Source organism: Paroedura picta, chromosome 6, assembly GCF_049243985.1.
Source record: "Paroedura picta isolate Pp20150507F chromosome 6, Ppicta_v3.0, whole genome shotgun sequence".
Lineage (NCBI taxonomy): Eukaryota > Metazoa > Chordata > Lepidosauria > Squamata > Gekkonidae > Paroedura > Paroedura picta.
The window spans coordinates 55,257,291-55,277,787 of NC_135374.1; the positions used below are offsets into that span (position 1 = coordinate 55,257,291).

General features: G+C 41.7%; 1 protein-coding gene across 4 annotated transcripts in view; it reads left to right on the forward strand.

Moving 5' to 3' along the window:
- The window catches only part of JAM2 (junctional adhesion molecule 2), a 37,605-nt gene extending 18,379 nt beyond the window's left edge, over positions 1-19,226 (forward strand). The window contains exons 3-10 of one of the 4 annotated variants that reach the window (XM_077342461.1): positions 4,668-4,781; positions 5,376-5,528; positions 7,130-7,335; positions 9,324-9,423; positions 11,056-11,163; positions 14,868-14,883; positions 17,074-17,113; positions 18,638-19,226. In XM_077342461.1, the coding sequence (XP_077198576.1) occupies positions 4,668-4,781; positions 5,376-5,528; positions 7,130-7,335; positions 9,324-9,423; positions 11,056-11,163; positions 14,868-14,883; positions 17,074-17,113; positions 18,638-18,670 (770 nt within the window). In that variant the 3' untranslated portion in view covers positions 18,671-19,226. Of the gene's footprint in view, positions 1-4,667; positions 4,782-5,375; positions 5,529-7,129; positions 7,336-9,320; positions 9,424-11,055; positions 11,164-14,867; positions 14,884-17,073; positions 17,114-18,637 lie in introns of all 4 variants that reach the window. The other 3 variants (XM_077342463.1, XM_077342460.1, XM_077342462.1) reach the window with 3 other exon arrangements.
- Positions 19,227-20,497: the final 1,271 nt, after the last annotated feature.

The following is a 20,497-nucleotide window of genomic DNA, read 5'->3' on the forward strand; positions in this document are numbered from 1 at the left end:
GAGCCCTGAGGTACACCGCTACTCACCTCCCTCCAGTCTGATGAAACACCATTGACAACAAGTCTTTGAGTGCGGTTCTCTAACCAATTCCCTATCTACCTAACTATCTGAAAATCCAGATTGCAGTTCTTCAATTTATCCATCAGAACATCATGGGGAACCTTGTCAAAAGCTTTACTAAAATCCAAGTAAACAACATCAACAGAATTTCCACGATCCAGCAAACCTGTCACTTGGTCAAAAAAGGAAACCAGGTTGGTCTGACAGGACCTGTTGGAGACAAATCCATGCTGACTTCCTTGGATCACCAAATTGTCCTCCAGATATTTGCAGATCGCTCCCTTTAATATCTGCTCCATTATCTTACCCACAACAGAGGTCAGACTCACTGGTCTGTAGTTTCCCGGTTCATCCTTCCTCCCTTTTTTGAAGATTGGAATAATGTTTGCTCTCTTCCAGTCCTCCGGGACATCTCCAGTCCCAAAGATGATGGACAAGGGTTGTGCGAGTTCTCTGGAAAGTTATTTGAGCACTCTAGGGTGCATTTCATCTGGCCCAGGGGATTTGAACTCATGCAATGCAGTAAAATGCCTCTCAACAACCTCTCTCTCCATGTCAACCTGCCACCCAGACACTATCTCTTGGCTGCTGCCATATCTAGATGTGCCTAAACCCTTTGACCTGTGGGAAAAAAAAACAGATGTAAAATAGGCGCTGAGCCTTTCTGTTTTCTCTGCATCCTTTGTTAGAGTTTGTCCATCCGTTCCCAACAGTGGGCCTATTGCCTCCTTTACTTTACGTTTGCTCCTCACATAACTGAAAAATATTTTCTTGTTACAGTGGGCTTCCCTGGCCAATCTTAGCTCACTCTCAGCTTTGGCCTTTCTGATGATTGATCTACAGTGCCTAGTAACCTGTAGGTACTCTTCTTTAGAGCTCTGTCCTTCCCTCCATTTCCTGAAAATTTCCCTTTTCTTTCATTGTTCCTCTTGAAGTTCTCTGTTCATCCAAATAGGCTTCTTAGAGCTCCTGCAGTGTTTTCGTCTTTCCGGAATAGTCATGGATTGAGCATGCAATAGCTCTTGTTTGAGTAGCGCCCACCTTTCACATGCTCCCTTCCCTTCCAGCATTCTCGTCCATGGTATGACGCTCATCATGTCTCTGAGTTTATTAAAGTTTGCCCTACAAAAATCCAACATCCGCTACAAGCTTCCTTGGCTTCCCATCTCAAAAGGAATTCTATGAGGACATGGTCACTTCCCCCTAGGGTCCCCACCTCCTTCACCTCATCCACCAACTCTTGCCTGTTGGTCAGTATTAAGTCCAGTATGGCTGAACCTCTTGTGGGTTCATCTACCATTTGATAAATGAAATTGTCAGCCAGGCAGGTCAGAAAGTTGCATGACTGAGGACACTTTGCAGAGTTTGTTTCCCAGCACACATCTGGGAAATTGAAGTCACCCAGGATGACAAGGTCCTGACGCTTGGTTATTTTCTCAAGCTGCTCACAAAGTACAACATACACATCCTCTCGTTGGTCAGGCGATTAGTAGCAGACACCAACCACCACTGTTTGTTTTCCCCTCGCTTATTTTCACCCAGATGCTTTCCACTGTAGATATACTCTCCTTCACTAGAATTTCCTGACAGGTAAGCCCTTTCCTCACATACAGTGCCACTCCTCCACCTCTTCGATCTATTCTGTTTTTTCTGAACAGTTCATATCCATCCACTATTACATTCCAGTCATGAGAATCATTCCACCAAGTTTCTGTGATGCCTACTAGATCATACCTTTCCATCAGCATGAGAAGTTCCAGCTCTTCCTTCTTATTGCCCATGTTTCAGGCGTTAGTATAAAGGCATCTGAATCCTTTTACTTTGGGTTCCCTATGAGCTGGCCTTCCTGGTTGGGCTGCCCCCGATTGGTCTCCTTCCTTACACTCCCTATGTTGAACGTCTCCTTCCCCTTGTGGCTTCAGTTTAAAGTTCTCCTGATTAATCTCCCCAACTTCGATAAGTGCAGTCCATCAGGTGCTAGTAGGCCTTCCTCAAGAAAGCCTATCCCATGGTCCCAGAAACCAAATCTCTCCTGCCGGCACCAACTACACAGCCACTGATTCACCTCCATTATCTTCCTCTCCCGACGCATTCCTCTTCCCTTGACAGGCAAGACTGAAGAGAATACCACTTGTGCCCCCATTTGCTTGAGCTTCCTCCCTAGATCTTGATAGTCTGTTTTAATAGGAGCGATGGTATTCACGGACATGTCATTCATACCCACATGGACCATCACAAATGGGTAGCGATCCGTAGATTTGAGGAGTTTGGGCAGCCGTTCTGAAACGTCTTTAAGTTTTGCCCCTGGCAAGCAACACACCTCTCGGGTTAGGGGGTCGGGCCCAGCCACATGGCAATCCATTCCTCTTAGCAGGGAGTCTCCAATTACCAGTACTCTCCTTTTTCTTTTCTTCTCAACACCATTTCCTTCTATCCCTGTGGCCTCTTCACTTTGTCTTAGACTTTGTTTTGGGACTTCTTCCCTCTTTGACACTTGCACCTCCTCTGCAAGGGCCTGAAATCTATTTTGGAGCTCTAAAGGTCCTGAGAACCGTCTCGCTCTGTTTAACTGTCTGCAGAGGTTCCGTAATGAGGTCAATCCCCTTATCCTCTTCAAGACTGGTTGTATCCTCTTTATTCCGAGTTGCACAGCTCCGGTCTATAAACTCCTCCCCTTTCTTAATTTGGGTCAGAGTAATCTTCTCTTCTAAGCCCCTAATCCTCCAAAAGTCTTACCAGTTTACACTTGGGGCAGATGTAGTCCATCTTGTCTTCAGGGAGGACGGCAATCAATCATGTCACACTCACTGCAGATGATGGGATGGGTGTCCTGGAGGTCCATTGTAACTTGTAGGCAGTGCATCTACTAGGAAAATATAATCTACTGATTCTAATTGCTAGGCCAAGAGCCCCAGGCTAAGAGCCGCAGGCCATCAGCCCTTTGTCTCTCTCGCCTCTGGCGAGGAGCAGCCCTTTTTAATCCTCCCAGCAATCACCCAGCAATCACCTCACTCAGCACCACAATAGTCTCACCTGGTCAGCAGCAGCAGCAGCACTCCCCAACAGCTTTCTCCACGTGCTCTCAGTTGTCTGACTTCAGTTGTCTGAGCCTTAGTAATGGTCATCAACAATGAATACATTGTTGCCACTGCTGCTTCTTTCTGTTCTGTGCTGGAGTGGTGGTGGCAGGAGGAAAGCCTAGGGCTTCATCTATTGATCAGTCTGTGGGAAGGTCTGACGGCTGCAGATCTTATCCCACCTTCCAAAACCACCCTTTTCTCTGGAGGAACTGATCTCAGGAGATCAGTTGTAACAGAGGGAGATCTCCAGGCACCACCTGGGAGTTGGTAATTCTTGTTCAGAGGCAGATGGGAATTAAATTGTTCTTCCTGCCTCCTCCCACCATCTGAGCTGATTCTTCTGTGAAGCTCTGCTGGTGGAAGAGGGAGGATATATTTTTGCCCCATTTTCACTGCAACCCATTGATCCTCATGTTTGTTATTTCATGTAGACACTGTGACATAGGAATCAATGTGTCCGGGGTCAGCAATAACTGCTAGGTGAACAGAGATGATATGCAATCTTAGTACAAGCAAACTGTACATTCCCTCTTTGGGGATACAGTGTCCATAAGTTATTCAAAATGCCTTCCTTTTAAAGTCACCACTGTGATTGTTATTCCTGAAACAGCTGAGAACTATAAAACACTTCATCGATGACTAATTTTATCATAATTTAGTGGGTGACATCCTATCTAGCACAAGCAGAAAGCACTCACAGGTGTCAATCTTTCCTATCTCTCCTTTTCCCTAGCAACCAATAATACTTCCAAACAGGAAATGCTAGAAACTGTGGGACATGCATGGACAAAAAACCATGTAATTTGGAGGGTTTGCAGCAAGGAGGAAGAGCTACAATACTCTTTGCGCCACAATACTCTTTGCTAATGGAAATACCAGTGAAGAAGATGGGTAGGATTGCCAAACTCCAGGTGGGGTCTGGAGATCTCCAAGGATTGCAACTGATCTCCAGACAACAGAGGTCAGTTCCCCTGGAGAAAGTGGCTGCTTTGGAGGGTTGATTCTAGAGCACACTACCCTGCTGAAATCCCTCCCTCTGTAAACCCTGCTCTCCTCAAGCTCCACTCCCAAGATCTCCAAGTAATTTCCAACTCAGAAGTCCTAAAGATAGGTGATGTGGCTTTTGTCCAAGGAAACCCCAGGATTGTCAACATTCAATTTTGGGAAGCCAAAGGAAGGTCTCAAAAGATCTGGATCTGTACATGTCTCTGTGCTTCTGAGGGTCCAAACATAAGCATTTAGTGACAGTTTGTCATCTTGGTATTAAAAAGTTTGTTTCCTTCCACATTTTAAAGCTATATACTTCTAATATTTAAACCAGGCAGAAGTAGTGCCAAGAGAAGGGTAACCCAGTAAATACTCAATGTGTGTACACACCAGGCTTCATAAGAAGAGCATGTATTTTTAGTTGGATCTCTGTAGCTGTGTACAAAATCTAAAGAGACAATTGGCAGTGGTTTTCACGGTATAATCTTACTTTCTGCCAACCACAGAACAGAAACAATTACCTGTTTTCATTTCCTGCAGAAGCAATTTTAAGCTGTATATATAAAGCAAAGAAGGTAACCAATCTAAGAATAGAATGGAAGAAAGTAAGATCATCGGGTGTTTCATTCATTTATTACAACCGTAACTTCGTAGGTAAGTAAGTTCTAAATCTGCATTTGGATGCAAGTTTAGTTATAGCTGCTGCTTTGCTTTCTGTATGTCAAAACATTCAGTGTACAAGATTGTACTGATAAACCTCAGTACATAGGATGTATGCCAGTTACAGGCTGCATGTAGATTCAGTTTGTACTGGTAGCAAACATTTCCATGATTGTGGCGTCTGGTAAAAAGCCTACTGCTATGGCTGCTTCTGTGAATCTTTGTACAGTTTGGCCTTTTGATCTGGCCCTGTACACAGGAAAAGGATATAAGCAACTCATAATGTGTGAACTGCCCTTCAATCATACTTGCACACACATGTGTGTATGTGCATAAATGGCTTTCATGTAGTTCAGATTTGCTTGTCCAGTATTTGCCTCACAGTCCTTACTAAGCCATTTCTTCTAGAGCATGAAGTTGAAAGAGCTTTGGATAAAAATAAATTCTTTTATATTAATAGATAAGAATTTAAATACTGGAAGCTGCTTTTTGCAAGTTTTTGAGCATTGGGAAAGGAAACTGATCTTTATCATTTGAGAATCTGTTTTTACTCATTTCTCCCTCTGCATTTTTCTTTTCTTTAAAAAGGTAATTTTACAGGTCGAGCTGAAATGTGGAATTCAAGCATTCGACTTAGAAATGTGACTAGACATGATGCTGGGAGATACCGCTGTGAAATCAGTGCGGCCACAGAACAAGGACAAGATGCGGCAGAGACAGAAGTCTCTCTTTTAGTGCTGGGTAAGAACTGAAACAAAACTATTAGTGATTTAAACTGAAATATATAACATAGATATGCTTTGTGAACTTGACAAGTGGCAGAAGTTGCTGATTGCTCTGAGCTTGCTCCTGTTGCTATCCCTCACCTCAACACGATGTGACAGTTTTTCCATAGGACTTCATTGCTCTCCTTTGGTGGGTTTTGTATACCCTGTTGGGACAGCAGTGTACCTCTTAAAGCTCTGAAACCATGTAAGGAAACTGCTGAGGTTAAATAGAAAGCAAAGAGCTCGCTCCTTACTTGTTCCCTAAACCCAGCACAGGCAGGCATTTTTCCTGCCTTATTGATCACAGGTTGAATGGAAGTAAGATTCAGCTGATAAGCAGAGGGAGGATTTGACATGCCTGGCAACATGAAGGCAGCACACATGCTTAATTCTCATTTAATAGGTTTATTTTTACACACACACACATTCCTGAATAGAAGAGGGAACCATACTTTTCTGCACAACTTGCTTCTTTATGGGCAGTCTTATTTGGTTGCTCTACTGATTGGCATGGGGTTGCCCATGTTATGGGTTGTTTGTTGTCTGTGTAGCAGAGAGAAAAGTGACGGATAGAAAGAAGACTCAGCGCACTTAAGGTCTGGCAAGATAATGGCCGCAAATTGAGCAAACAAGGGCAGATCCAGCCATTTTGTGGCCAGCAGACCTCAAGGAAGCCCCTGCTCCAGCAGTCAAACTGCTTGATACAGTCCATGCCATGCGTGCCCCAATTTGTGATGGATGTTGGACACCCAGGTGACAGTCAAAATTGAGGCACCTGCTGTCATCCGCCTCTACTAAAGCCCCCCATGTCACTCAGATATGCAAGTCAGGTGGCCTCCTGGAGGAAGGTGCCATGCCTCTGCATCATGCAACCCCTTATGGAGGCCCTCTACAAAGGGGGAGATTGGCATGCAAGCACAACTTCCCTCCCACTATGGATTTTTCCCTTGAACAAGCTGTCACAGACCAAGAGGGTGAGCACCAACCTTCCGCTCCTGTCTTTGCTTAATAACCCAAACAGCCCGATATACCATCACGAACGCCGTGAAACCTCACTGCAGCAAATGAACCCCATCATCCCAAAGAAGTATAGCAAACTTGTGGCTGATATCCAGATGATGGATAGCCTCCTGACTCTGCTAAGCTTCCAAGATTTGATAAGATTGGACTAGCCTGTACTGTACACAGCATTATAGTCTCTTTGCCTTTATTAAAGCATTTTTCCTGGAACAGTTCAGATAATAAATCTCTTTGTATAAATAAATAATTCAGATTTGAAACTGTTTTGCCATTTGATTAATGGGTGAAATACTATAGTGTTTTATGTAAAAGATTTTTTTTAACTCTAATATTTTCAAATGATGGCTTCCGTTTGAAAAAGAATGATAATTAAAAATGATATTCAGTGTAGTTCAAAAATGAAGCTTTAAGAATGTTCAGGTTTATGTTATGCTTCAGTGGTAAAATGAACTGTGCCTGTTTAAGTTAGGTAAAGTAATTAGAAAAACTTCTGTGCAGATATGCAATGTTTAGCTGTACAGATACTTGTTTTAAACAGATAATTTCACTTTCCAGTCCCACCAGCTCTTCCTGTCTGTATGGTGCCCAGCTCAGCTATGAGTGGAACAGTAATTGAACTACGATGTAAGGAAAATGAAGGCGTTCCAGCTTCTAACTACAGATGGTATAGGAATGGCATTGCTCTGCTGGAGAAACCAGGCTCAAAAAGGGGGAAAAAAGGAAGAGTTTCTTACACCATGAATACCGTGACTGGGACCCTGGTAAGGTGACACTTGTCCAACATTTAGCATTTGACTTTCTTTGGCTGACAAAAAATAGAGTATTTTCTCTCTGGGGAAATTTAAGAGGTCTGCTATGTTTTACCTCAAGAGATAAATCTCAGCCAGGCCTGCTAGTTCGTAGTAGGTATGTGGATTTGGTTTAGCTGTACTAAAAAATACCCTACTGGTATTTTTAAGATGAAGCTAGTTATATAATGAAGGCAGAAGGCTGGACTCTGGGAAGAAAGATCTGTTCATCTGGGACAATGGGACTTGAGGTTGGCAAACTTCACAGCGGTCATAACCTGCTACCAAAGAGGACACAATTTGTAGAATTATTGCCTGAGAGTAAATAAAGCATAGCTAAGGTCCTAATTTCAGAAGACCAAAAATTAGGCAAGCAGCAGCCTGGCATACAGCTGACTGCAAAAGCAGGTCTATGGCCTCTGGCATTGTCATACAAATAATCTCATAACTAGTCTGATCAGGCTTCTCACAAGATACAAGGGCAAAAACAGAAGACCTTCCATTCAGAGGTTGAGACCATTTTATCAACCAAACCAATACAGTTTTGGATCACGTTAGGAAGAACAAAATAACAGCTAAGCACTTGTTGTTGTTGCTGTTGTTGTTAGGTGCAAAATTGTGTCTGACCCATCACGACCCCATGGACAATTATCCTCTAGGCCTTCCTGTCCTCTACCATTCCCTGGAGTCCATTTAAGTTCACACCGACTGCTTCAATGACTCCATCCAGCCACCTCATTCTCTGTCGTCCCCTTCTTCTTTTGCCCTCGATCGCTCCCAGCATTAGGCTCTTCTCCAGGGAGTCCTTCCTTCTCATGAGGTGGCCAAAGTATTTGAGTCTCATCTTCAGGATCTGGCCTTCTAAGGAGCAGTCAGGGCTGATCTCCTCTAGGACTGATTGGTTTGTTCGCCTTGCAGTCCAAGGGACTTGCAAGAGTCTTCTCCAGCACCAGAGTTCAAAAGCCTCAATTCTTTGATGCTTGGCCTTCCTTATGGTCCAACTTTCACAGCCATACATTGCAAGTGGGAAGAGCATAGCCTTAACTATGTGCACTTTTGTTGGCAGGGTGATATCTCTGCTTTTTAGGATGTTGTCTAAGACTTAGACTCTAAGTCACTTAGCATAACACATAACCCAACAGCAGCATATACGCAAATGTATTTCTCAAGATACACCCGTAGATACCAGCAGTAGATTCTATTGTATCTCTGATTGTAAGTGCCAACTCCTCTTGCTGCAGCAGCATAGTTATAAATCCCCTTGTATTCAACAATCTCAAACCAGGATAAAAGATAGACAACAGGGAAATAACCCCTCTAAGTCTCACAGACCAACACTCTAGAGATATCCCTTCTGCCTGACTACTGGATTTATAAGAGCTGTATTAGCCTAGTTTTTTCATAGTTGGTGTCAAATCACTGATGATGGGTGAGTGTCACCCATAATAAAGAGGAGTTACTTCCTGGACTTCGAATCTTGACTTCCTACCCCCCATCATTCCCTGTATGCAATCCCTCTCTTGACTCAAGAAGTCCCTTCTCACATGTTGAAGGGGACTATTACAACTCCTCTTGGGTAAAGACCAAGTTTCCTCTTAAGGTATTTCACTGTTTAAAAGAAGAGGGGAGGAAAATGGCCCATATTGGACCTAAGACCCTTGAATTAGTATTTATTTATTTCAAAACTCAGGGTGTTATCTGTTCATGAAGTAATATCCTTAACAGATCCTAATGTCTGGTTTGCCACACAGGATTGCTTAGAAGGCATAAAGCTGATTTCAACTGATTCCAGTAGGCTTTCGATTCAGTGCCAGATAGATTGAGCATTTTATTTTCTGGAAACTTGTTTCATGTTCTAAACTTTATATATTTTATTAGAACTTTAAAAATGTCAAAATGGTGTTATAGTGCCACATCTATTAACAGACTATGTTTTCTACATTTTTTAAAAAAATTAGCAGTTCAATCCTGTTTCAAATAATGACACGGGAGAATATTACTGTGAAGCTGCAAATGGAATTGGACCACCTCGGAAATGCCCTGTGAAGCGGATGCAAGTTGGTAAGTGTCAAATAAGAAAACTAAGACCAACAGAAGTGAGGGGTACTTAAAATTTCAAATCAGATGCTTTATTTAACAGACACCACTGTAAACTTGAAATGCAATGTACAAAATACAGGGAGTGCCCTTTTGGGAGAAAAGGCATCTTTCCCCTTGTTTCACATGCAGAAAGCAAATTCTGCTAACAACCAAACCATGTTTCCTATTTAGAATCCAAGTGCTAGCTGCCTTCAAGAAGCAGCATCGCAAAAAGATCTTTCTACAACATTTCCCCAATTGATCTCCCCACCACCCAGTAGGAGAAAAACAGATGCATCATAATTCTTTGCTTTCTTTTTTTGTCCCTTTCTCGTAGTATTAAGTATGTTGGGAACCCATTTTCAATTGGGGAAATAGTACAGGGCATGGATACCCTTCCACAGTGCTTCAGTCTGTGATTCATATTGGCTACTTCTTTTGCAGCTATATTAAACATTGTGGAATCTCATGTCAGATCCCCAACAGAGCGGGTAGTCTGCCTTCAACTACCTGTCTTATTGCTCTTACTAAACTAATTCCATAGCATAGACCGCCTGGACCTGGAGGCAGGAAAGAATTCTCTAAATAATTAATATAGGCCAAAGTCCCAATATTTTCATCCCTTCATCCCATGCCTCTTTCTAACATGGTTCTCTAGAAGAGTAGGTGCTAATCAGATTCATAACATAGGGTAGTGCACCTTCAGTTAAAAACAGGTCACTTCATTTGAAAAGAATTTGCAGAGTATAATGAAGATCATGACTTCTTGGTTTTAGATGGAAATCTTTGAGAAATTTGCTGAATATTATGTTTTCAAACCAAGTGATACAGGAAAGATCCAAGCTATTGGGAGAAGTCAGCAAATGTTTATATATACTGCTTCTTTGTAGAAGCTGATTCCCCAACTGTGGTTATTACTCTTTAAAAAAAAATCAGCTTCAGTTCAATGGTATATCATATTTTTCTAACTTAAAAATCAGTATACCTGACCAGAGGTTCAAAACGTACAGCTCTCTGATATAATTTTAAATGGAGCAGAATATCTTTGACCCACTTGTTGTAATTAGAATCCCATTACATTTCCATAGTGCAGCTTTCAGTAGTGCAATAATTAATGTCAATTTCTAGGGCCAAGTACTAGGGTATAAGACTTCTTTTATTTATCTGGTCCATGTTAGTCAGAGAAATAGGTGTTAATATATTTATGGCCACGCAGTTTATCTTGGAACATCTAGTTAAATCCCTGAGAAACCCAATCTTAACTTTTGTTGGAAGAATGGTGTTCACCATAGAATAACTGTACTACCTACACAGTTTTTAAAGTGCTTTGTAATCTTTATCCAACTGGTTTTCATGATAGTCTTTTAAGATAGTTTCCCAAGTATTAATAATGATGATTGCCTAATTTAAGAAAAGGTGAGGCAAAGGTACAGGAAAAAACAGAAGCCTGAGCAAAGCCTGTGACTTGAGACAGAATTTGAAATATAATTTCCCATTCCCTCAGAAAACTGTGGTTTTCTTGAACATTTAGGGTGGAAATATTTCATTGTCCTCCATGAAGACCTATAGTGGTCACTGCCCCCAATGTTACATTTTCCTTGTTTTGACTTCTAGATGACCTTAATGTTGGTGGCATTATAGCTGCTGTGGTAATTGTGTCTTTAATAATAGCTTGCTGTGGTCTTGGAGTATATTATGCACAAACAAAAGGTTACTTTTCAAGTAAGTAAAACTTTTTTCTACCTTTATCAAAATGAACATATGAATTGTGGGTGGGATCATCAAGAACCATGCAGGCTAGCAGATTCCCAACAGAAACTGCAATAAAAGGACTGCATTAAAGCTAAGTAAAAGCAGTGAAATCCTATTTCTTTTCAAAAAAACTACCGTTCTTAATGCTTAGTAAGAAATAGTGGTTTTACATGTGGATAGAAAAGGAAGAGATTCCACATCTTATTCCAGGATAAAGATTTTGTCACAGATTAGAGAATTGACAATTTAGCATATGTTCAGGCTAGATGTAACAATTTGTAATTATTTGGGTCTCCTTTCAGTCCTTCTTCCCCTTGCTATTGTCAAATTCAAATTGGGACCATGGCTCTATGACAGCTAATTCCTCACAGATGCAGTCTGGCTGTGGGAAATGCGAGTTGGGTTAGTGATGTCCAGTTTGCCCCTAAACTCACTCTTTTGAAACAGTGATAAATTCAGTTAATCTTCTGTCTTCTTGTGTAGCCCCCACATTGGAACTATGCTTGTGCAAGCTGGCCATGGATACATTTTTTCTAGCTAAAAACTCCTACAGGTTACCCATCTGGCTGCATGTGGAGAAGTGGGGAATCAAACCCGGTTCCCCAGATTAGAGGCCATAGCTCTTAAACCACTTCACCAAGCTGGCTCTCATCACATGCTATGACAGCAGGCGCCCATTTCCTCAATTCCTTTTTTTCGTGCCTTGAGGATAACAAGTTATTTTACTGCACTCCTATATTCTTCATCGTTTGACCTTGGAAGATTTTATTTGCCTGTTGTGTACTTGGTTCTGGCTCCCTCAGATGTCCCTCTCAAGGGAGACAAGTCCCAACTGTCCCACCCGGACTTTCTTCATTTTGTGCAATAGTGGTGCCTTATCATGGCAACCAAGGCACTGTTTAAAAAATGTGCAAAATGTGAAACTGACACACGGAGATGAGCATGAACTTTGCTTCCTGTGCTTGGGAGAATCCAATAACATTGGGAATTGTTACATTTGCCAGTGCTGTTCACCTAAAACTTAGTCAAACAGGGCTCTGGGCTGAAAGCTGTACTTAAGTAGTAGTAGTTTATTTATAACCCACCTTTCCCTGAAGGTGCAGGGTGATTGACAACATCATACAAACAAGTAACATAATAATAATAATAATAATAATAATAATAATAATAATAATAATAATAATAAATGTTAAAATCCTCATTTGACTATATACCAGATTAAAATAATTTTGTTCCAGAAACCACTACCTTCTCTCTAGTGATAGGAGATGATAATTTAACAGTGTGCGGCCCTGCTTCCCTCTCCCCACCCTCCCACAAAACGCTTTTGTGGCCGATTTGCTTGCGGCTGGGAAGTTTCTTACTACGGGGGGGCGGGGGGGCAGGGAGAGGGAGTCACAGCCCGGTGGTTGGGGACCACTGATCTAGTCCAACTCCCTGCACTATGCAGGACACTCACAACCTTATCGATCATCCACTGTAACCTGCCACCCCCTTAAGCCTTCATAGAATCAGCCTCTCCGTCAGATGGCTATCCAGCCTCTGTTAAAAATTTTCAAAGATGGAGAACCCACCACCTCCCAAGGAAGCCTGTTCCACTGAGAAACCGCTCTAACTGTCAGGAATTTCTTCCGGATGTTGAGACGGAATTTCTTTTGAATTAATTTATTCCCAATAATGTTTTAGCCAGGGAGGCCAGAAAATCCAAGAGGCAAATGACTGCAATAGCCAGTGGATTCTATCATTATTCGAGATTCTGTCTCCATTAGAATTTTGATCTCTGAGAAAGCAAGTCAGTACCGTGTATGATTCCATTCCATTAAAATGAAAGCACTAGTCTTGTACTTCTGTCTTGTATACTTGCTGTTTGAATGGCCATGTTTACTGTGTTTAGCCGACTCCCTCTTCTGGGTAAATGCAAAAGTACATCACTATCCACATCCCAGGATTACCCGCCTCCTGGCTTTATTTGGGGGGTGGGGAAACCACTAGTATAATTCCTTGTATTCAATCCTATATCATCATAAAAGACACAAGCTTTCTTAGGCATGATGGATGCCAAGTGAAAAAGGGGGCAGGGGGATGAGATTCTTCAGGGCATGTTGGAAGAGCCCAGAAGTCTGGTATTGTAGGTTTCTTAAAATGAAGATTAAAGTCATAGTTTACACAGTGGTGATGCAAAACAGACTAACTGCTGGGATAAAATATACAAACATAAAAGGAAATCATTGATAAGAACTTCCTAGCACACACAATCAATGTAAATTTTGCCATTCCTGAGAGTGGCAGGATAAAAATCAAATAGTAAATAAATATAACAATAAATTATTCCTAGCCTTAAAAAGATGTCAAGAGTGGGAGATTAATGTTAGATGATGCACTGTATAGCATGCTAACAACAGAGCTTTATCTAGTGGCTGGAGAGCATGTAAACTGCCCTGTCCATCAGCATAAAAAGTGAGGATAAGCTTTACATTCCTTCTGAAAATATAAATACCAGCAGTTCATCAGAACAGATTGATACCTTTTGGTTCTAATGATCTTCTGCCCTGTATAGTTTGAAAAAGAAAGATCCAAGCACCTGTGTGCATTTCTTGTCTATTCCAGTCCTTTAAGGGTCAGTGATGAGAGAAGTTGGTTGATTTTGCTGTTTTGTTTGTCATCCTCCAAGAACCATTGAGCTGTAAGGCAGTGGTTCCCAACCTTTTTATAACCGGGGACCACTCAACACTTGACAATTTTACTGAGGCCCGGGGGGGGGGGTAGTTTACTCCTCTACTCTCAACCACTGCCCTAACGCTCTCTGATCACTATGGTAATGTTTAAACATCCCTTCAAAATAAGATACAGACACACCACAACAATGAACATAAGGAACATTTTATTTTTATGGAAATTTTAACTCATGACAATGACAAATCAATGGGAACCCTGAGCTTGTTTCTCTGCAACAAGATAGTCCCATCTGGGAGTGGTGGGAGACAATGACACCCGAAGTGTGTTGTAAAGGGCCGGTGGGGATGAAGTAAAGGGCCGGGGGGGGGGGGAAGAAGGCGTCCTTCGCGACCTACCTCCAATTAGTCGACGGACCACATGTGGTCTGCGGCCCACAGGTTGGGGATCGCTACTGTAAGGGACAAACTATCATGTGACTGAACTGCTAGATGCAAGAAAGGGACCATTATTATGGTAACACAAAACTTGTGTGTGCATTTAATACCACTGCCATGAAAATCAATGAAGAATTAAGTGCCGTAAGTATAGAATGTTCTGCAGGACCAAGCACACAGAGTGCATCAATTATTTAATTGATTTTTAATTTATTAATTATTTAATGTATATTGCATTCAGGATACATTCGAGCCCTTGTCCAAAATTACATACACAGTATCCTTGTGAAACTGTAAGAGAGTCCAAAAGGCCAAGTTTGAACATGTTATTGGCTTTCAGCCGCTTAACTTCTGTTTTTGATCAGGCTGTTTTTATATATATTTAAATTGCAACACAAATCCAATCATAATGTATAATGTAAATATAATATAAAAGTGATCACTGTTCTAAACTGAGACTTCCAAAGAAAAAATTCTCTATAGTTCAATCAGTATCTAGTTTAAAGACAGCAATGACACATACATAAAAGATACCTTATTGTCTCTTTCTTCCTTACTTTTCAGAAAAAAATTCTTCAATGTAAGTAGTTATTTTTCCTGTTTATTTTTAGCAGCTGATAATTTAGGTAGTTTAGCAGAATTTCTTGCATTAGTCACAAATTGCATTTTCTTGACTTTCTCAACCAGGGTTTCATGAAAACCTAGGATTTCTTGATGGCCCTGTGTTTCTTGAATGGGTGGGAGTTAATTTTTTAATATATTTTTTGAATTTGTTAAACATTTATCAATTGATATGACCATATATGTTCATGAAAAAAAAGCCACCCAAAATGACCAATGATGGGCCTGGAGTGGGTGGGTGCAATTTCTGGGGTTTCTCAAAGTTCAAAGAATGTTTCAGGGTTTTTTCAGTAGTAAAAAAAGATGATAAAGGCTGCTCTAATCCCTCACAATCTGCTTACTACTAGCAGAGGTGTCAAACTCATTTCTCATAAGGGCCATATGTGACATAGATATGTCGGGCCAGGCCATGTGTAATACCAGGCACCAGAGACATAAAAGGACAATAACACCAAGTTGGAGTGTCCTCACTGCAAGTATCCATGAGCTGGGGGTGAGTCCAGAGGAAAACCCATATGGGCAGACTGGAGAGCCAGCAGTGCAGCAGCCACTCTTGGAGCAGGGAAAACCCTTCCCCAGCCCACTTCTACAGCCAGTGCTGTGAGCCTGGAGTCCAAGTTAAAAGCACAAAGAGGCTGGGTGCTGTGAGTACCCCCTACCCCTGAATCACCATGGAAGGGGACTGAGGAAACAAGTTGAACTAACTTCCCACTTGAGGGGGGGGGAATGGCCTATTTGCATGGCAGAACCCAAGCAAAGCAAAGCCAGATAAGTTGGAGATGCCTGCATGGCAGTGGCTGCCTCCATGCCAGAAGTTCAAGTCAGCAGCAAGCTCACACACACCCCCATGTGACAGCAGCCAACCCATTCTGAAGGTCACTGGATCATCTGATACAGGAGCAAGCGCCAGCAAATAAGGTTGTATGGCAGAGGCAACCCAGCAATCAATATAACCATAGAATGTTGGCACTGATCCCCACAAGGTGGCAGCCACCAATGGCTGAAGGTTGCCAGGTGATCCATGTGGAAAGGAGGCCTGACCACAGCCCATTTCACATGTGTTGGATAATGTACTTTCATTGTACTTTAGAAGATTTTCCTGTTCTGCACAGGAACATCCAGCTACAAAACCTGAAAGTACATTATCCAGCATGTGCAAAATGGGCCCATGGTGTTGCATGCTCAGTGGCAGGACTAGGCCTCTGATGTTTGGAAGAAATTGAAGAATGCTCCCCAGTGGGTCAAAGCACAGCTGCCACATGGGGGGGGGGGGGAAGGAACGGGGATGACTACGGCTGCCTTGCTAGCCACCAGCAGAGTATTATCTCTAACCCCATGCCAACACCGATACCTGTGGCCATTCAAAACAACTGCAATCCACGTGGAGAGGCATGTGACCTCACCTTGGAACCCCAAGCCAGCATGAATGTGGTTGCAGTGGTTTTTAACTTACCAGTGAGGCTGCCACTGAAATGAAGGGGTTTTACTATCTACTGCAGCCAAGGTTGCTCTGCTGAAGTCATAATAAGAATGGCTATCCCCACAGCCTCCTGTTCCATCCCTCACACCAGTTGCTCATAGGCTGGTCCTGGATTGTGGGCCTGGTATTTGACACCTCTGATATAATGTACTGACCCCTATCTTCCTAATGTTTGCTGTGAATTGTGGGATACAGAAGCTCTGAATGTATGTTTATTTAGTTTATGTACATTGGTCTAGTTTGCAAAAAAAGTTGACTTGATGAGAACACAAGTCAAGAGCTGTAGCACTAGAAAAGCAGCATTGCATGACAAGGTGATTTTGCCTTCAGCAAACCCCACACGCTAACATCCCTTATCCCAGCAAATCTTATGAATAACAGGATTTTCAATCTGTATCTATTGTGGCTAATCAACGTACCTTTCCACCTTACCAATTTGAAACTCTCATGAGGTGAGGTCCTAAAGTTTCCATCTGCTAAGTCAGGAATCTTCCATGAGAAAGTTATGTACACAAATTATTTGGCAGAAGGGAACCTTATGTCACAAGCCACTGTTTATCTTCCTGCATGCTACTCGCTACACTCTAATCTGTTCCCCCAACACTACATCAGACTAGATGATAAATGGAAAATATAAACATGCTCTTTTCAAATCTATGTTGTTACCAGGGAGAAGAGTTCTAAGCACAGCACAACACAAAATGAAAATGTGAGTATTTTACATCTGTAGTGGCAGGAGGGCCAAAGCAGATGTTGCTTTTTTAGAGGGTAAAAATACAGCCTTGCAGCTGTAATTTTTGGAGAGGGAAAGCTGTTAAGTGACACTTCATTTATGGCAAAACCCAGTACGGGTTTCAGGGCAACAGATGTTTGGAGGTGGTTTGCCATTGCCTGCCTCTGCATAAAAACCTTAGATTTATTTGGTGGTCTCCATTTAGATACCAGCTAGGGCTGACCCTGCTTAGCTTCCAAGATCTGAGACCAGACAAGCCTAGGCTGTTCATACCAGTACAGATTAAAAGAACCCTTCCCCGTGTTATGCTCGACGTTCTATGCACAGGGTGTTTTTTTTATATCATCATTCATTTAGTGTCTGAAATACCCAAGTATTTAATGAAACACTCCAAAAAGCAGTTCATAGTGTAAGCAGCAGCCACATGAATATGACTCCATGAGTCTATTAATATAGTTCCTTTACTTAGCCTGTTTTGAATCAGGCTACAGGTAGTGCATAGGTTTTCTAGTCACTCACGGCGTGGGCAATGGGCTCTGCCAAACCTGGCCAGAATCTCCTTCTCTCTCCCACTGTAGCTATGGGTCTGGAAGCTAGTTGTTACCCCAACACTGACCTCGACTCGCAGATGCTGAGCTCCACAAAGAGGAGAGGAGAAAGGTCCATTGTCTCAGGCCCTATTGGGCTCTGTGTTGTGTCTGCATTGACCTTTCCCAGGCAAGCCCCAGTCTGAGAGAGAGCCCAGCTTGGATCAGGATGTCTTCCATTGCAGGCATTTGTGGTCTCATTTGAGGTCTCCCGGAAGTGGCCTAGAGGCGGGAGCCTGCCTGGAAGAGGCTGCTGTAGACGCAGCACAGCAATCCCAATGGGGCTCAGGGCGCTGGGCCAGCTTGATGCACACTCAGGCCAGCAAGAGTAGGGAGCAGCTACCACTGAAGTGAACCAGCGTGCTGGGCTTCCTTCTCTCCTCTTCACACTCAGCGTCCGTGGGCCAGGCCAAAGTCAGTCTGGGGCAACAGATGCCGTGCAGATGTATAGCCAACAGCCTTGTGGCCTGCATCCATTGACAAGTGGGGGGAGGAAAATAGGAGCAGAAGGAGAGGTGGGGAGAAGAAAAACGAAAAGGAGAAACAGGGATATTTGGACAAGAGGGAGAAATGAGCAAGGACAGAAGGAAGAGGAGGAGCAGGAGGGAATGACTGGGAAGGAATAGACAGATGAAAGATGACAAGGGACTGACAATGAAGAGAAAAAAACTGACAGAGGATACACTTTGTTAATATGTTTGATGCTCCCACAAACTTTCATGACAATCCGATTATTGCAATTTTTTTTTCAAAACAGCATACGGTCAGTCATGTTTTAGCTTTCCAGTAGAAATCTCTTTAACTGATTTATAGGATTTCTGTGCTTATTTCAGGCCAATGGGATAACAGCAGTGACTGAAAATGTTTTAAATTACCAGTTATTTTCTTACCTTTCTAATTCCTCCTCCTTTAGGATTTCAAGCACACTAAATCCTTTATTATCTAAAAAAAATTCAACCTCTGTGAGGATCACCAAATGTTGTACAAAGGGATTCTTCAACTGTGTTCTTTAGAAATGAGTGAATGCAGGACACCAATGACAAGAGTAGTTAATGTCACAAGTGAAGGACATGTTTCTCAAAACTGCTCATTTTTTGATAGCATTTTCTCTAACGGAATCGTAGAAGGTACTCTTAACAAATGGCCATCCTTGCTCTCATATACAAATGAAGGTATTAAAGTAGAATGCAGGCGGTGACGTCTGCTAATGAATTAATTGAAAAATTCTAGATATCTTCTAGCAACCTGGACCAGAGGAGTAGTGTTTAATGTATTATTTCCACTGCCAAATGTTTCTTCCAAGTGCCTTGACTTTCAGACCACACAGTCAGATGCAGTAAACTTGTGCAACAATAAACTTGTTGAGTGCTGTATCTTTACATTTGGTGGTTTAAAATGTCTTTATAAGCCTATTTATGAATTCTGTTGCCAAAAATTATTTGTATATTGTGATAGTATCCAGTGCCTTTAAAAAATGTAATTGAATAAATTACTTACAAGTTTGTGATTGTACCACTGATAATTAAGACATGTCTTAAGCATAAAAACTTGTTTCATTCAATCCCACCTGTTAACAAATAATTTGGACATGAACATGTAAATATTATAAGGAAACAATTATATTAGCACTCCAGAGTTCCTGAAACCTTCATATTTAGGGGTAAAGATTCCTATTGGTGTAGTCATAAAAAGGCTTTCTCTAGCTTCAGAAAATGTTTAACAGCTGACTATAATGCTGTACAGAAAGTAGATTGTCTTGGAGCATATCTATATGAATAGTGATATGTGGTCCCCATGTGCAGATACCTAAATCTGGATCAGGACTACACCAATATTAAACAGACTTTCTTACAAACTTAGGACACTCCAAGTTTACAGAAAAGTCTGAGATCAAAATATATAGGGAAATTGCTAATTGCATTATCTATGCATGTACAGACAACATACTTGGGGAGTGCTCTAACTCAGTGGCAGCTAGTAGGGCCGGGAGTCTCTCCAAATGCAACAATGGGTTGGGTATGGGAATCCCCCCCCCCCCCCGCAATGAGTCTCATGCTCCCTCATTATAGGCTAATGCTCGATATAAAGATAAAATTATTTACAATCTATCCACCAGAACTACATTCTGCTCCAGATTCTCCAACATAGCCCGTTACATCAGTTTTGATCGTATGAGGGTTTAATCAATATTTTGTTCAAGTTGTGATGTTTATACACTCAGACATACATTCTTCAGATGTTCTTTAAAAGATTTTTTAGATTTTTCTGCAAACTTGGGAGTTTCGTTGGATTTATACAAACAAGTTATTTCTGCACAAGGCTATGTCCCTTTGACCTACAATCTGTGGCTACATATATAATCTGACAGATACTTAAAAATGCAATAAAAAGAGCATGGACAAATGTGGCAGCCTTTACTGTTCCAATCCTGGCCCATGAGCATTAATTTCCCTCTTGATTAAATTATCTTATTTTTTTTACACATGGTGTATAAAATCAGCTTGTTTCAAGATCCATAACGAGCAGTTAAATACATTTACAATTCCACTATTTCAAACAAATATTGTACAGGTGTGTGCATTGTTGCCTATTCATTGGTATCTTTTAAAATAACCTACAAGCTTTCAAAACTTTCAGAAATAGACTTATTTGTAATCTGAACTCTCATGTATTTCTGAATGCAAACATTTTAACAATTGCAGCCCACAATAATCTGATACACAGACCAAATGCTACGCATCGATACGATTCTTTGTTATACCTGCTTCCTAAA